The following is a 13,712-nucleotide window of genomic DNA, read 5'->3' on the forward strand; positions in this document are numbered from 1 at the left end:
AACTCCCCTGGCAAATAAAAGTCCCCGTAGCCCTGCAAGCCCACGGGACTCCCAGAAACGTAGCTCCAGGCGCTGATCTGCAAACACTGCTGCTCCGAAAGCCACTCGCACACACCCTCCCCACTATCGCTCCACGGGCCCTCCTTCCTGCCCTGGGAATCACTGCCCACCACGGGCAGCGGATCGGAGCTCCCCGCCATGGGAAAAGCCCACCCACGTGCGCCTGGAGCCAAGTGCCTGGCCGAGGGGTCAGCCTGGTGGCTGGTCAAAGTCACGGTCTGGGGCTCGGGACTGGAGCGCTGCTCAGAGGGGTGTCCTCTAAGAGCTGCGGGTGCGCCTGGCTGTGCGGGCGCCCCTTTCTCCTGGCTCAGGCATGTGGAGGTGGTCCCTGCACAAGAAGGTCGAGAGGGATCCGGGTAAGAGTCCAGTGCTGGTCCGCATTCTGCTGAGAGAACTGCAGAAGGTGGGTGCCCGAGCCTCGGGGGACCCACGGGGGTAAGGGGAAGAGAGGTGAGCCCGCTGCGCACGCGGTCCCGTCGGCGCTGGGTCTCCCACGCGGTGCTCTCGCTCCTGTACTTTCCTATAAGCCGTGTTTACATGGACTCCCATTGCGTCACATGACTTAACATATTTCAGAAAGAAACCGTAACACGACCATCCATGGAAAACGGTACCACTTGACAGAAACAGAAAGCTCCTATAAACATAAATGCATAACTATGGAAATGTTCGAAATGGTCCTTGTGCCCCTGAAAGTCACCCTCCACACCACGCGAAGCTCCGTGCGTGAGCGCTCAAGGGAGCCTCCGAGTTGGGGACTTCCTTGCAGCTTTGCCGCCCGCTCCTGCACTGAGTCAGTCCCCCCCTCCCCCACGGAGCTCCCTGCACCCCTCCCCCCACCCGGATCGGTCCCTACCAGGGCTGACTGGGGCCCTTTCCCCCCGCGACTCCAGCGCATCCTCCTACGCCCCGCAAACTACCTCCTGCTAGGACGTAGTGAGCCCCGACTCAACCCCAGCCCCGTGAATGTCTTCCAGGCGGAAGGCGAGGACGCCCGGCGAGTCATGATTCCCTTGCTGCACACGCTCATGTACGTGCTCACTAAGGTGAGCTTCGGCTGAGGGGCGGGGACGGGGCATGGCGGCGCCGGACGCTGCCCTCCCCCCTCGGGGGACACCCACTCTTGGCCGGGTACCAGCCTAGAAGAACTCCCGGGCTGCCTGCCCCACACAGGCTTCCTCACACTAGCTGTGCCCTTTCTCCCACAGACCGAGCTGGAAGTGGGGAGCAGCGCGGGAGGGAGGGGGGATTTGCTGGGGAGACAGAGTGGGATGAATTCCCTTCTTGGGAAGTTTGCGCGGGGCGTCAAAGCAGCAAAGTGGCACAGACGCGGGAGAAGAGGTTGAAGGTGGGGGCTGGGGAGAATCCTGAGCCCAGGTCCTGCTCTCAGGCCCCACCTTCCACCTGTCCACCGCACCAGGACCCTTGTAACACCAGGCTCCAGGCACCCCTCCCTCCCCCTTAGGCCACAGGCATCCCGGAGGAGCTCTACCAGAGGACCTACGCCCTTTGCATGCGGTTACTGACCCTGCCCACCCCCTACTGCACCATTGCCCTGGACTGCGCCATAAGGCTGAAAATGGAGACGGCTGTCCCAGGTAGGAGCTGCCAGCAGCCTTGGCTCCCCGCTGCAACTCCAGCTCCACCCAAGGTCTTGACTGGTCTCCAGGATTCTGGGAAGCTCAACCCCACCCCCACCTCTTCTGTGGGAAGGCGGCCGCGCTCAGCAACTTGGGGCTGCCCTGCTGAAGTGGTCTGCTTTGCAGGGACGCTGTACCAAAGGCTGGTCATTGCCGAGCAGAACTTGAGGAGTGAACTGTATCCCTACCAGGAGAGGTGAGTGGCCCCTCCCCGCGTAGGGCCTGTGTGACTGCTCACCGGCAGGAGGACAAGAGGAAGAGGGATGGAGAGGAGCCCCAGCAGAGCTCCCCATCCTGGACATTTGTCCAGCAGGGAAGTGTGTTTTCAAGGTGCTTGTCCTCTGGAGATCGCTGAGAGTAGGCTAGGCCTTCCTTCTTGGGCTGGTTGCAGGGGACCCTGCTCACATGCAGAGGGTGGACAGGGCCACCAGCCACCGCCGGAAGCTGTTGCTTCACCTCCTGTCCTTCCCTTGGCCACGGTGCAGCACCAACTAGCCAGGCAGCCCGCGGGGTTCAGGCAATAATCGCACCATGAAACCGGTGGCTTTCATTGTGTGTGCCCAGCCCTTTAGATAAGATTGAGGAAATGTCCACTGTTTGTGTGGGGCAGAGGGACTGATGGCGTCAGGGCTGTGCAGCTTTCTCTCCCGCGGGTACCTCTGCTGAAAGGCACACCTTGCGGTTCTGTGTTCATGGAGGGTGCAAGGAGATGAAGGGATCTGGAGGAGCAAGTATTGGAGAGGTTGGGAGGATGCAAGTGGGTGCGGTTGTTTTCCTGGTGTGATGGGGTGATGAGAGAAGATGGGATTACCCAGAGTTCAGAGCTCCAGCTTCAGCAGGAAGGGTCTGGGGTCTCTTCTAGAGGGTGATATGGTCAATGGGCCATGACGCTGAAGGAGGAAGCAGGATTGAGGTTGGAATTTACCAGCTGCCCCCCTAGAAGGGCTTGGCATGCTCTTACTTGCCACAGGCCCCACCAGTCCTTATTGTCATCCCCCCCATAGACTTTTGAATTCAAGTCTCCTGTGTTTGGAAGAGTTGAATAATTGGGAGGGGGGTGGAGCACAAGAATCTGAGGGTAACCCTCCAGTGGCTCTTCCCCCAGTAGTCATTTCATCAGCACCCCTCCCTCCCACCTCTGCCCTCAGGGTGTTCCTCTTCGTGGATCCTGAACTGGTGTCTCCCTCCGTGTGCAGCGCGCTGCTGCTGGAGATTGAGGCCGCCCAGATCCAGCAGACGCCTGAGGCCTGCATGCGCCATGTGGTCTCCCACACCCTGCAGGCAGCCCTGGGTGGGGCCTGCCACGCAGATGCTCTGCAGAGGAAGCTGCAGGTAGTCGCCCTACATGCCCACACCAGGCAGGCTTGCTCTGCTCGTCCTTCCCTCTCTCCTGGTGCCATATGACTTTTTTTTACAAATCAAAAATTACTACATATGCATTAAGGAAAACCTGAAAAGTGCAGATCAGTCACAGAAGAAATAAAAATCATTCATACCCCTCTGCTCAGACATATTAGCAATGAACGTTCTGGCCTATTTCTTTAATGATAATGACAATGATAACCATAATGGCTACTGTTTATTGAATACCTGTTGTGTTCAGGCACTGTGTTAAGCACTTCACATGTATCACATTCTAGAATTCTCACCACAATATGTGAAGTGGACATAATTTTCAAAACTAAGAGACAGAGATGATAATCTACTCGAGGTCACACATGCAAAGTGCCTGAGTCAGAATTTGAACCCGAATCTGACTTCAAGCCTGTGTTCAATCACCTCCCAGCCTCACTCCCCCACTACTCCTATTTTTTTAACAAACTGAAATATCAAACTCTGTATACAATTTTATATACTGCATATATATGTGCATATATATCATCTTTATTTTCCCATGCTGTTGGAAATATGCCATATGAAAATATTTTTCATAGAAAATGGTCACACCATATTCTCTCTTGTTAATGTGCTGTTACGTTTGTAACTAGTTGGCTTTTCCTATGGTGGGTATTTGGCTTGTTTCCAACACTGACCCATTCATTTCCTAGCTTTCTCTTGGGCTCAGTCTGGACCCCCCTCCACACTCAAGGCTCCAGTAGGTTGGAGATCCTCGGGCCAAGGGTTGTATGAGGGGCTGGATTTCCTGGGTGGGAGAGGATGCTGCCTGCGGCGGTGAGTCCAGCCCTACCGGGGATGGTCTCTTTTGGGGGAAAGCTTTTGGGCCTCTGGGACTGGGTAATGGCTAAGCTTCCCAGCTGCTCTGACTCTGGCTGTGGTGCTGCTGCTGAAGAGGAGACAGGCCCCAGAGGGAGAGTGGCTGTGGCTGGGCAGGGTGGGGGGGGGGGACAGGGGGCTGCTATCTCCGCCTTGTCCTGTCGCCAGAAGTGGGCATCAGCCCTTTTGCCAGCCCAAGTCTCAGACCTGGATTTGCCCCTCAAAATGCCCGTTTTCCATCTGGAGTCCGCCAGGCTGAGCCCAGAATCTTGGATTCTTCCCTTGATCCTTTTATGTATGGCCAGGTCTCTCCTTAAACCATGTTGATATTATTGATATCATTCCTTTTCTCTAAAAGTACCATTCACACCTTGAGAATACTGTTCCTTTGTGAGTGCCTACCCGCTGGGACCTGTTGAGGGTTCTGACTCACTCCCCCTCCCCACCATCCTTGACATCCATCCGTCCTTCTATGACACCTCCTTTGGAGAGCTCACAGCACACAGCCACATGGGCACGAATACACACACACACACACACACACACACACACACACACACTCTAACTCATCCCTAAGCCCCATCTTGGTCCTAGCACAGGCACCTTTGTCCCCTGTGTGGGCTACTGTCCCCTCCCCTGCAGTTGGCCTTGGCTCTCAGGAGCGTGGGGAGGGGAGGAGCTGTCCTGACCAGAGTCTGTCTGCTGACCCAGCTGCCCCACCCCCCACCCCACCTCTCCAGTGGCTCTGGTGATTATTTCTGGTTCACCAAACAGGCCATAGTGAAGATGCCATTTTGACACAACCCCAGGCCAAACATGTAAGAACATCAGTTGTTGTTTCTCAGTGATGTGGGGAAAAGATGATGCCAGGCCTAACTACGTCTCTGGCTTGGATGCAGCTGGGGTTCAGGGGTAGGCTTAGGAATGAGGCTAAGCTGGGCTTGAGGGTGTCAGGAATGAAGCAGGGTTCAGGGCTGGAATTAGCAGGCTTGTTGCATACATTGTTTGGCCACAGAAAAGAAGAAATGCTGAAAGTAACAGCTGCAATGTTTTAGGCATAGTAAATGTTAGGTGCCCCACCCCCAATCTCATGTTATCTAGAGTTCAATGCTCTGAGTCTCCATTTTTGCATCTAGAGAATTGAGGTGGAGGGGAGGAAGAAGAGCAGGGAGAGACTCAGGGAATGCATCATTGATCTCAAGCTAGAGACCCTCAGAAGCCTAGAGTTAAGGTGCCCTCAATGGTCCCACCACTGCTGGGTGCTGGGGCTCTCTAGCACATGCTGACCACCACTCCCCACCCCCTGAGATCTCTGCCCCCTAAGCCGGAAGTCTACCTCTTAAGGGATGCCAATCCCAGTCACACCTGCTGGCAAGAGGACAAGTGCGACCTGGGAGAGGTGGCTTGGCCAGTCGCAGTCTGATGGGTAGGCCTTATCTGACCATCAGTTCACATCCTGTCTGCTGAGGACCTGGTCTGGGGCCTACATATGGGGTCCATTTGTCTCCCCATGTGTTTGGGGAACCAGCAGACAAGGTCTTGAGACTAGGAGGTCAGCATGGGACAACCTGTCTTTCTGATGCTCTGTACTATGTTCTGGGTGCTAGAGATGGGTGTCTCCAGCTAGGGCTGCCCTGTGTGGGGTCAGGGAACAAGAACCATGGGAGGCTTCAAAGCCTTGAAGACAGGGGTTTCTAGAGGGATGTAGGAAAGAGGCCAAGACAGAAGTCTAAAGACACAGCTTTGAGAGTCAGCTCTCTGTGGGTCGGCAGCACAACTGCGAACCAGCCACACCTTCTCAAGGTCTGATTCTCTTCTCCTCATTTCTTCATTCTACTGAGCTCCAGAAAGAGCTCACCCCCACCTGATTCTATAAGGCGCTCTGGAGCTGAGCTGGCCTTTCCGGGTTGTCCTGAGATAGGGTGAGTGGGCTGGGCCTTTATACTTTCACATCTACTAGTTATTGGGTGGACTGGCCTCAGGAAAGGGGCATAGCCTTGGAGAGCTGGCTTTCTCCAGCTGAGGGCAATTTTGGAGACTCAGCTGAGAGCTGCCAGCTGTCAACAACCCCAGCAGCCAGGCTGACGAGTGCCTCAGCCCTGGGTAGCCACCCTGGCATGTATCACACCATCTCACTCAGAGGCAAAGCTAAAGTCATTGACATGGCCTACAAGACCCTCATGACCTGCCCCCACCTCCTCCTTTCCATCATTTATCCATCTCTATATTCTCTCTTCCTCTCTGCTCACTTGCCTGTTCACTCAAAAGTCACCTTTCGGTGAGGCTTCCCTGGTCACACTATCTAAATTTCAGCCCCTCCCCAAAACTCCACATCCCCCTTTCCTGCTTTATTTTCTCTTTAGCACTTCTTGTTATTTATCACACTATAAAGTTTGCTGATTTAGTTTATTATCTCCCCCAATGCTCCCCGCCAAACACACACACACACACACACACACACACACACACACACACACACAGATACGGACACTATAATACAAGCCTGATGAGGACAGGAATTTTCCTTGGCTTTGTTCCCTGCTGTACCAGTGCCTGGCCCATAGGAGGTGCTCAATAAATAAGTATTTAATTCATTTATTTATAATTACTTTACAAAATGAAGGAATAAGATGCAATGGCCCCCATGACCCCTTCCAACTCTGATTCCACATCCCTCTGAACACTTTTATTCGTTCAATTGGTCTTTCAGGAAATACCTATTAGAGCTCCAGCTAGTCTGAATGACCTACTCTGCCTTAGCTCAGGAAGCTGAGAACCCTGCTCAGCAGACCCCTAGCTCAGAAGACAGATTAGAGGAAGCGCTGTTGTGCCTGCGCATGTGGTTCGTTTGGACCTTGCCACTGCAGCTGCCAGAGGCTTAGTGGTGAGTGGGGAGAGGGAAGGCAGCTGGAGAGCATGACCTTGGGCCGTTCTTTTCAGGACGTCAGAGCTGCACCCCTGGAGGTAAAGGACAGGCTGCTACAGAGCATTGAGTGGCACCATGAGAAACTTTCAAACCCTGTTCCCATTAAGGAGAAAGGCTCAGCTTGGTGCTCTACCTCAATATCTTTACCTCTTACCCATTTCCATTAGAAAACAAAAAAGCCATCAAGCTTTAAGCTCTAAAGCCTTGGCAGGCCATAGCTCCTGACTGGATTTATGATTTGTGATTATTAGTCATTTTCTATTTATGACAGGTAACACTAAGCTTTTTCTTTAGAGTGACAATGTAAATTTTCCTTTTAAAATAAGTTTGAACCAAAAAAGTGAGCTGATTGAAAGAAAAATAATGAGTAAATAATAGTATAGGTGCTATGTCAAGGCAGTAAAAAATTCAACAAGTATCCATGGAGCAGCAACTATGTGCCCGCAGATATTGTAGGTGCTAGGGATGCAGCTAGAAATAAAACAGAACCACTGCCTTCCTGCAGTTTACATCCCGGTGGGGGCAGAACGTTGATCCGAATGCATGGTGACACTTCAACCAGGGTGGGCGCCGGCGGCCATCCCTGCCCACGTGGGTTCCCCACGTTACTGGGCACCAGGTGTCTCCCCACACCAGGATGGAGAGGCAGGGTGGTCCCGCAGTAGCAGGCAACTTCTGGTAACAGCTGTGATGGGGCAGGAGCGGTGCCCTGAATGTGGGGCTCCGGCGCCTTAGCAGGGAAGCTGCGTCGCACCTCCTGGGAAGAGGGGAGGTGCCACGTTGCGCTGTCCACGCACTTGCGGACTAGGAGTCGGAGCTGGGGTGAGTGGGTGCTGGGCCGGGGTCCAGGCTCTGACACCCTTCCCCGACAGGCCAGCCCCCGTCGCGCCCTGGAGCGCTATTTCCACGCCGTGGTGGCAGCCGTGGAGCAGATGGTTAGCGAGCCCAGCTTGAGCCGGGAGAGACACCTGAAGAGGCTGGAGGAGATTTACTGCTCGCTGCTGGGGCCGACGGCGACCGCCAGGGGGCGCTGCGGCGGTAAGCCGCGGGCGGTCTAGGGACCCCGCAGGGGACGCCAGAGAGCAGGGCTGGACCTTCCTGGAGTCTGCGTACATGGTTGAGCCCTGCTCCTAGGATCCTGGGGACTGAGGTGCTCAGAAACTTGCAGGCTCTGGACTAAGAAAGTGGATAATTGGTTCATAGTAACAGCTGACACCTGCAAGGTACCTACTATATCCCAGTTGCTGTTCTCAGTACTTTACATGTTTAAATATAATAAATGTATTAAATCAAGTAATCCTCACAGTAAACTTATGAGATAGGAAAGTATTATCCCTATTTTACAGATAAGAAAACTGAGTTTGAGAGAGGCTATAAATCTTGCCCAAGATCACCCAGCTAGTTAAGTGGCAGTGCCAAGATTCAAATCCAGGCTATCTAGTTCTTAACGACTATATTACATTTAACCAAAGGATCTGATGGTCCAGAGATACTTGAAAGACAATCTAAAAAAGCATCTTAGTGAATGTCACTTACATCTGGTATCATCAATTTTTATTCTGCATGCTTCCTTTCTAATTGCATTTTTATAAGACAATGCCATACACCGATGGGAAGCAAGCCTAAGTGGATTGGGGAATCCTAATGAGCCCCAAGAAGTGCCCTGGGACATGTATGTCTGGCGGTTGGAGGATGGTTCTAATTTGTGTTCTGTTTCATGGCCGCCCAAAGCACCCATGAAATTCATTAGCCAGCACATTGCAGAATACACCTCGCACCCACCTAAGAACTGGAAGCCACGGACAGAGGTCGGTGTGCCAGCCCTGGGGCTTGACCTTGGCATCCCAGGGATGGTGAAGGCTGTAGAAGTCAGAATGAGGCAGGCAGGAGCCCCCCCCCCCCCACAGACCCCTCCATCAACTGAGCTTTAATATTCTATACCTCCAATGACCTCTGGGCCTCTGAAAACCACATGGAAATGTCTTTTTATGAAGCCTCCCTCCTCCCAAAGCTGGGACAAACCCTGGGACAAATCTGACTTTGTTCTTCTTGGGTACCACTTGCTAACTCAGCAGTAACTCTGCACTGACAGGATGAGACCAGATCTGGGCCACTTCCACCATCCCAACCACATCCATCTCCTGCCTCCTCCCTTGACTTGTCCTGTGCATCTTAATGACCTGCCAGCACCCCTGTTGAGCCCCTGCTGCTTCTGGGGCAGCAGAGGATGGTAGTTTTGAGCACAGTGTCCTAGGTAAGAGCATGCACTCTGAAGCTGGGATAGCTGGGCTTAAATTCCGACTCTGTCACTGTGTGGCCTTGGGCCAGTTACTTAACCTCTCTGTGCCCCTGGCTCCTCCCTCTGTAAAGTGAGGATAATGATACTATCCGTGGCCCATGGTCACTGGCAGGATCTGATGAGATGATGGCAATGTGTGCAAGGTGAGGAGAAGAGTGCCTGGCAGTAGTAAGTGTCCTGTGGGCGTTAGTTGCTCTCCACTAAGGAAGCTTGCAGCCTTGTTAGGGAGGAAGCCTTACTATGTAGAAATTAAGTCCTAAGGCTACATGTTAGATGTGCCTAGCACGCAGCCTGTAAGGTCTGCTAGGTAGGGAATGCCCACAGGGGCTGGAGTACTCCAGAAGGCTTCTGGAGGGAGGCAAGGAGGAGGGACTTGCCCTCCCTCTCCCCTCGTCTGCAGGGGTCCTGCTGACTTGAGTACTTGGCTAATGAGTCCACTTCAGCATCACCCACAGGTGCAAACGTTGAGTGCTTGCTGTGTGCATGCTACTAGAAGAGACGCTGAGAAATACAGCAGCCTTTTTCTGCTTCCTCTGGATGTGGCAGGGTGTCTGAGAACAATGGGAAAGGCAGCATGGCTGCGGAGTGGGGTTATGTGGGCACCAACAACAGGGGGAAGGTTGGGAAAGGCACTGTGAGCTGATTTGTGAAGGGTCCTAACGGCTGAGCTAGGAAGTTTGCAGGAAACAGGGAGGTTCTAAGCATTCTTGGGTGTGGAAGGGGCTGCTGCAGCCTTAGGCCCTGGATGAGCTGATGGTGGCAGAGAAGGAGAGGAGCTCAGCAAGCCCAGACATGGAAGGACAAGAGTCTGTGCTCCCCCTGTCCCCCCCACCTGCTTCTAGGTCCCATACAGGAGATGTGGGTGGGGTTGGGGAGAGCAGAGGAGAGTCCCACAATCTTCTCCTGGTGGTCTCCACAGCCTGATCCTTCCTTCAGGTGAACCCCTCCCAGACCGGCCACCCAGCATCCCCCTGCCCAGCCCGCACATCACGTTCCACCTGTGGACCGATGAGGAGCAGCTCTGTAAGTCATGCCTCTGACCTCCTCCGTGGGAGCTGGCTGGATACAGTGGCAGATGTGTGTGTTTGTGCATCTGTGTCTATGTGTCTGTCTTGGTGCGTATCTTTGTGTCCATGTGTATCTGTGTGTATGTCTGTGTATGTGTATTGTGTGTGTGTCTCTGTGTGCTCTGTGTGACTATGTATCTGTGTAGCTATCATGTGTATTGACACGTGTGTCTGTGTGTCTTCATGTGTGCATCTGTGCATGTCTGAGTATGTCTCTGTGTTTCTGTGTGTATATCTGTTGTGTGTCTGTGTGCTGAGTTGTTCTGCACATCTGGAAGGATAATATATTTTCTTTATGTCAGAATAGTTCAGTGCATTGGCCACTGGCCTCACATGTCTAGAAAGTGCCACATGCCCATGACAATGCCAATAGACAATGCAAGTCCCCAAGAGCGAGGCAGCCACAAAAGAAGTTATGGCTCTTGGAGCAAGACAGGGCCTCCCATGCTGGGGTTCCCCTGCCACTGTCCCCTGGCTTTGTCAAGAGGAAGGGGAAGACAAAGGCACAGGCTGGAGTGAGCAGTGTTGGACCAGTGAACTGGGTTCAAGTCCTAGCACTTGCTTTCCCACTCTGGGTCATCCTAGACAGACTCAGTTTCCTCTCTGGGCCTTGGTTTCTTCGTGGGAAATGAAATGAAGGTAGGTTAGAAAAGCCTTGAAGTCCTTCCAGGAGCTGATGGTCTGTTTTGTGTGTCTCGGGGGAAGCACGGAAGTGGGAGAACGGGAGGATGCTAACGGGTGAATGTGAAAAAGAGGGCTCTGGAATCAGGAGGTCCTGGGGGAAGCTGATTTCTCTACTGCAGGACTTCTCATGGCCTTTAAGATGTTTACTAAAGAAACTCAAGAGGTGGCAGGCGAGTGGCGTTCTCAGTCACTAGCCACCAAACCTGTTCCTTCGTGGAGCACGTTGTGGGGCTTCTGTTCAGCTAAACAGTGTTTGCAAAACGCAGAACCCCAGGCCCTGTCCGGGTGAGGCCCAGCTGGCCTCACGTACCCTCTCGGGGGACGGTCCCCTTGCTCTCCACCTCGCAGGGAAGGAACTGGTGCTCTTCCTGCGCCCTCGGTCCCTGCTGCGCCTCAGCGCTGACTTGGAGGCTTTGGATCTGCAGGGGCCCCTGCCAGACCGGGAGCCGGCCCGGGAGTCCGTGCTGTCCACAGACAGCGGCATCGAGCGGGACCTCCCTCTGGGGGCCGACGAGCTGCCGATGCCGGGCAGCCCCGAGATGGAGCGAGCCGGCCTGCAGCGCAAAGGGGGCATCAAGAAGCGGGTGTGGCCCCCGGATATCCTGATGCCCGGCAGCTGGGATGGGCCCCCGGGGCTTCATCGGAGGACGGGCAGGCCCAGCGGGGATGGGGAAGCGTTGCCCGGCGTCTCCCGGCTGCACACGGCCCGGGTGCTGGTGCTGGGCGACGACAGGGTGCTGGGACGCCTGGCGCGAGCCTACCACAGCCTCAGGTAGGGCCCGGGAGGGGCGGCAGGGGCGGCTGGGGCGGGGATGGGGGGCGCAGGCGCGCCTGGCGCGGGCCGGCGAAGGGTCAAGGAATGGTTCTGGGGGATCAGGAGGCAGAGGCCAGGAAGGGATGGGGGAAGATGGTTTACGGTGCACCCACTCTATAGACGAGGAAACAGAGGCTCAGAAAGATTAGGTTAATTGCCCAAAGTCAAGAGATAAAGAGCAGAGCCAGAATGTGTAACCATCTCTGTCTGCGGCCCAAACCCCTGCCCTCACGCCTGTGCTCTGCGGCCCCTTGCCAGGAAACGAGAGACCCAGACGTTCTGCCTCACTCCCCGGCTGAGCCTGCAGCTCTACTACATCCCGGTGCTGACGCCTGAGGTGGCTGGTCGGGGCGGCGGCGGGGCATGGGGAGAGGGGCAGAGGCGTGTCAGGAGCAGGGGTGTGGGTCGGGGGCTGGGCAGGGACACGTGGCAGCCTTGCCTCCCCTGGCCCAGGAACTGGGTCCCCCTTCCTTGGGAGGTGGAGCTGGGAGAGACCTCAGAAGTTTTCCGTCCCAGAAGCCAGAGAGGTGGCCCTGTGTGCTGAGATGTTCTCTGACGGTGACAGCCTGCCCACAGCGGGCTTTCTGTTTGCTTTTCTAATTGAATTAATTGCAAGTTTCTCCTCACACTGGGGGTCTCTCTCTCTCTCTCTCTCTCTCTCTCTCTCTCTCTCTCTCTCTCTCTCTCTCTCACACACACACACACACACACACACACACACACACACACACGGCATACTTCCTGGGAATCTCAGGCAGTGGAAGCCCATTGTCTGTTGGAGGAGAGGAAGCCCTGCTTGTGGTTTTTCATTCCTGTTACCCACTCTGCTTCTCATTGGGACGTCTTAAATTCAAAGCAACACTTGTCTCTCTGCTTTTAAGGCTGATGATTACGTCTCAATGTCCCTGGCAAGTGGCCCTCAGAGAAGGGTATTCCAGCTTCATCTGAGGTGTAAAAGAGAAGAGTCTTTATATTATGCACAAATGGCCACAGGAGGCTGATTTGATCACATTCCCAAAGCTGGTTTGCCTAGGACTGGTACCCGGGGACCCTCTGGCTAGGAAGAAAGTGTCAGAGAGAAGGCCTTACGGGTGGGCCTCACCCCTCTGTCCTCAGATGCACACGTCATCCAGGCATCCAGATCTCGGAGAGCTGGCCGCCTTCCTGGGCCGGGCAGACCCGTGGTACGAGAGCACCATCAACACCCTGTGCCCGGCCATCCACAAGCTGGCAGAGATGGTAGGGGAAGGGAGGGTAGGAGGTGAGAGGGAGGTCGGAGGGGGCCATTTCAGATATTACTCTTGACCCTTCACCTCAAGAGTCAGTCCAAGGGTCCCCACGGTTGGAGGAAACAGGACAGGAAGACAGGAGAGGACTCTAGCCAGCTGGCAGTTGGGATTTACTCAGAACACTCTCCGGGCACAATAGTCCTCTTCATCCCCAGGTTCTGCCTGTGCAGATTCAACCAATCCCAGGTGGAAAATAGTTAGAAAAAATAAGTTACCTTGTTATTGAAGTCTACAATGTCATTAGGCCTACGATGGTTACGTCTGTACTAAACATGTACAGACTTTTATTCTTGCCATTATTCCCTAAATAGTACAGTGTGACAACTATTTACATAGTATTTCCATTGTACTAGGTATTATAAGTAATCTAGAAGTGACTTAGAGTATACAGGCAGTTGTGAGTAGGTTACATGCAAATACCAGGCCACTTTATATAGGGGGACATGCGAGCGATTCTTGTATCTAAGGGGGTCCTGGAACCAAGCCCCATGGATACTGAGGGATGGATGAACTTTGGACAAAACCACTGTGGAAAAGACGAAGTAAAAATATCCATTCATATGTATTCAGGCCAATTACACTCCTTCTCTTGTGAGTTTCCTGTGATGATTTCTTTGATTATAATAGCTGATGCTTCCTGAACACTTCACACGCCAGCCGCTGTTCTAAGCACTTACAGCAACCCTGCCAAGTAGGTGCTGTTTCCTCCATATCCCCAT

General features: G+C 53.9%; 1 protein-coding gene across 1 annotated transcript in view; it reads left to right on the top strand.

Annotated features, from left to right (window-relative positions):
• Positions 1-13,712, top strand: part of PIK3R6 (phosphoinositide-3-kinase regulatory subunit 6) — a 54,141-nt gene that overhangs the window by 20,758 nt on the left and 19,671 nt on the right. Inside the window, exons 4-13 of the mRNA XM_090291800.1 lie at positions 372-463; positions 1,038-1,106; positions 1,526-1,658; positions 1,827-1,896; positions 2,849-3,032; positions 7,713-7,878; positions 10,076-10,162; positions 11,239-11,662; positions 11,963-12,041; positions 12,821-12,943. Of these exons, the coding sequence (XP_090147926.1) occupies positions 372-463; positions 1,038-1,106; positions 1,526-1,658; positions 1,827-1,896; positions 2,849-3,032; positions 7,713-7,878; positions 10,076-10,162; positions 11,239-11,662; positions 11,963-12,041; positions 12,821-12,943 (1,427 nt within the window). The remainder of the gene's footprint in view (positions 1-371; positions 464-1,037; positions 1,107-1,525; positions 1,659-1,826; positions 1,897-2,848; positions 3,033-7,712; positions 7,879-10,075; positions 10,163-11,238; positions 11,663-11,962; positions 12,042-12,820; positions 12,944-13,712) is intronic.

Source organism: Furipterus horrens, unplaced genomic scaffold (assembly GCF_987537825.1).
Source record: "Furipterus horrens unplaced genomic scaffold, mFurHor1.1.pri manual_scaffold_11, whole genome shotgun sequence".
Taxonomy (NCBI): Eukaryota; Metazoa; Chordata; class Mammalia; order Chiroptera; family Furipteridae; genus Furipterus; species Furipterus horrens.